The sequence below is a fragment of the Oncorhynchus mykiss genome, chromosome 18 (assembly GCF_057628025.1).
Source record: "Oncorhynchus mykiss isolate SJ-2025 chromosome 18, ASM5762802v1, whole genome shotgun sequence".
In the NCBI taxonomy this organism is placed as follows: domain Eukaryota; kingdom Metazoa; phylum Chordata; class Actinopteri; order Salmoniformes; family Salmonidae; genus Oncorhynchus; species Oncorhynchus mykiss.
In genome coordinates this window covers 58,751,007-58,753,614 of record NC_143039.1, presented here as the reverse complement: position 1 = coordinate 58,753,614, position 2,608 = coordinate 58,751,007, and the positions used below count along the sequence as shown (strand labels likewise).

The following is a 2,608-nucleotide window of genomic DNA, read 5'->3' as shown; positions in this document are numbered from 1 at the left end:
GGAAGAGGTGCAGGGACGCTAGGGTTTTACTGAGGAGGGATGGGGGAAGAGGTGGGGGGACGCTAGGGTTTTACTGAGGAGGGATGGGGGAAGAGGTGGGGGGACACTAGGGTTTTACTGAGGAGGGATGGGGGAAGAGGTGGGGGGACACTAGGGTTTTACTGAGGAGGGATGGGGGAAGAGGTGGGGGGACGCTAGGGTTTTACTGAGGAGGGATGGGGGAAGAGGTGGGGGGACACTAGGGTTTTACTGAGGAGGGATGGGGGAAGAGGTGGGGGGACACTAGGGTTTTACTGAGGAGGGATGGGGGAAGAGGTGGGGGGACGCTAGGGTTTTACTGAGGAGGGATGGGGGAAGAGGTGGGGGGACACTAGGGTTTTACTGAGGAGGGATGGGGGAAGAGGTGGGGGGACACTAGGGTTTTACTGAGGAGGGATGGGGGAAGAGGTGCAGGGACGCTAGGGTTTTACTGAGGAGGGATGGGGGAAGAGGTGGGGGGACACTAGGGTTTTACTGAGGAGGGATGGGGGAAGAGGTGGGGGGACACTAGGGTTTTACTGAGGAGGGATGGGGGAAGAGGTGGGGGGACACTAGGGTTTTACTGAGGAGGGATGGGGGAAGAGGTGGGGGGACGCTAGGGTTTTACTGAGGAGGGATGGGGGAAGAGGTGGGGGGACACTAGGGTTTTACTGAGGAGGGATGGGGGAAGAGGTGGGGGGACGCTAGGGTTTTACTGAGGAGGGATGGGGGAAGAGGTGGGGGGACGCTAGGGTTTTACTTAGGAGGGATGGGGGAAGAGGTGGGGGGACGCTAGGGTTTTACAGACGGGTCTATTTTCCAAGAACTCAATCTCCAGAACCCTACAACCAACGCACCCACAGTGGCATTGAGTTACCTCAGACCCTCACACTCCATCTACACCCCATCTCCACTCTCTCACAACAAGGCCTTAAGACTACAGTTAAACTTTGTGCAATGAAAAGTTGTTGATGTTTTCTTCATGTGGTTATTATTACTAACCTAAATATACTTTCTAAAACCTTGGCTAATATTGCCCTTGTTATTGAGAAGGGCTATGATCAACTCACTTTCCTGCAAACGATCCAAGTGTCAAACTCCAGTCCTTGAGAGCCACAACATCTGCATGTTTTCCTTCCTCCCTAGGAGTGTCTAAATCAGACACCAAAGGAAAGAGCTGAAATTAGCAGTCACTGTGGTCCACCAGGTATTGAGTTGGACCCCACTGTCATATAACTTCCACTAATTTCCCTGTAAACCAATTGGTCTCCTCTCCTCCAGGTGAAGGTGTGGTTCCAGAACAGAAGGATGAAGTGGAAGCGTGTTAAAGGAGGTCAACAGGGGGCAGCAGCCCGGGAAAAAGAACTTGTCAATGCGAAGAAGGGAACGCTGTTGCCGTCAGAGTACTGTGGCATGGTGGGAGGATTACACCACTCCTCCAGTTCCCCTGGTAATGAGGACAGTCACGACAGCGACCAGAGCTCAGAGCACGCTCAGTTATGACCCTGACCCGCCACATAGGCCACGCAGTGGTCAAAGGTAAATTTTGTAGCCATTTGGACAAACGTCTAAAATTGCAGTGAGTTGATGTGATCATGTTGCATTTGTAGGTACAGAATTACATACATAGGCCTACATACTCACTATGCTCTCATGAGTAGAAAGAAGACATGGGCTTATACTCTCTCAAGAAACAGCAGCGGGTGTTCTGACTAAAGGTGTTTGTTGACTGGCTAAGGAGTGGAGGAAGAAAGATAAAGTAAAGGTAAGCAAGAAGAGGAAGGAATGGAACGAGGATGGAATGACCAACTGGATGTGTAAGATCAAATAAAAAAATATATGCTTGTGAGCAAAGCCTCAAGCTCCTGAGACTGTAAATTGGGAATATAACAGGATATTATTGTGAACATTCCACAAGTGCCTTGCATTGATAAAATGGCTTGGATTTTTGCACTGTCAAAGACTAAATTCTGCTGTATTTTCTCGGTTTGGAATACGACAATCATGCAATGAGCTTTAAGTAAAAATGTGGAATTGAATTGAATAGTAGGCTATTACCGTGAGTCCTATTATTCTGCTTTACTCACAACATAACTGAATGATGCATATTAGTCAACATCTCCCGACTGTTGATCCATTGGTTTTACATTGTTCTCCCACTAAGTCTTAAAAGTTTACCTTTGAGTGAAATATATATATATATATATCATTTTATTACATATAAATCTGGGACATAATGGTTTCTTAAGTGAATAAAACTGATCAATCAAAAAATGTATTTGTCATTGTCAGGTTCTTGAACATTCTCACAATATTACACCATTTTTATGTATATATAGTAGACATTATAAGTAAAAATGAATGAATATTGGAAATAATGTAAGCATTTATTTGCCTTCTGTATGAGTGTGTATTCTAATTTGTGTTTTAGAGTGCCGTTTTGGCAGTTGCAGAGCTGTAACCTCCTACGGTACACTACCAGCTGGTTTTGGCCGTGGCAGAGTCGTAGCCTCCTACAGCACAGGACCAGCTGGTTATCCAATAGCTCCACAAGTTTGGATTTAACTTATTTGTGGCTTTCCAGCTCCCT

General features: G+C 46.8%; 1 protein-coding gene across 2 annotated transcripts in view; it reads left to right on the top strand.

The window, feature by feature from the left end:
• Positions 1–2,058, top strand: part of LOC110496448 (homeobox protein MOX-2) — a 13,518-nt gene extending 11,460 nt beyond the window's left edge. Inside the window, exons 3-4 of one of the 2 annotated variants that reach the window (XM_021572365.3) lie at positions 1,300–1,557; positions 1,680–2,058. In XM_021572365.3, coding sequence (XP_021428040.1) covers positions 1,300–1,521 — 222 coding nt within the window. In that variant the 3' untranslated portion in view covers positions 1,522–1,557; positions 1,680–2,058. Of the gene's footprint in view, positions 1–1,299 lie in introns of both variants that reach the window. The other variant, XM_021572364.3, reaches the window with a different exon arrangement.
• Positions 2,059–2,608: the final 550 nt, after the last annotated feature.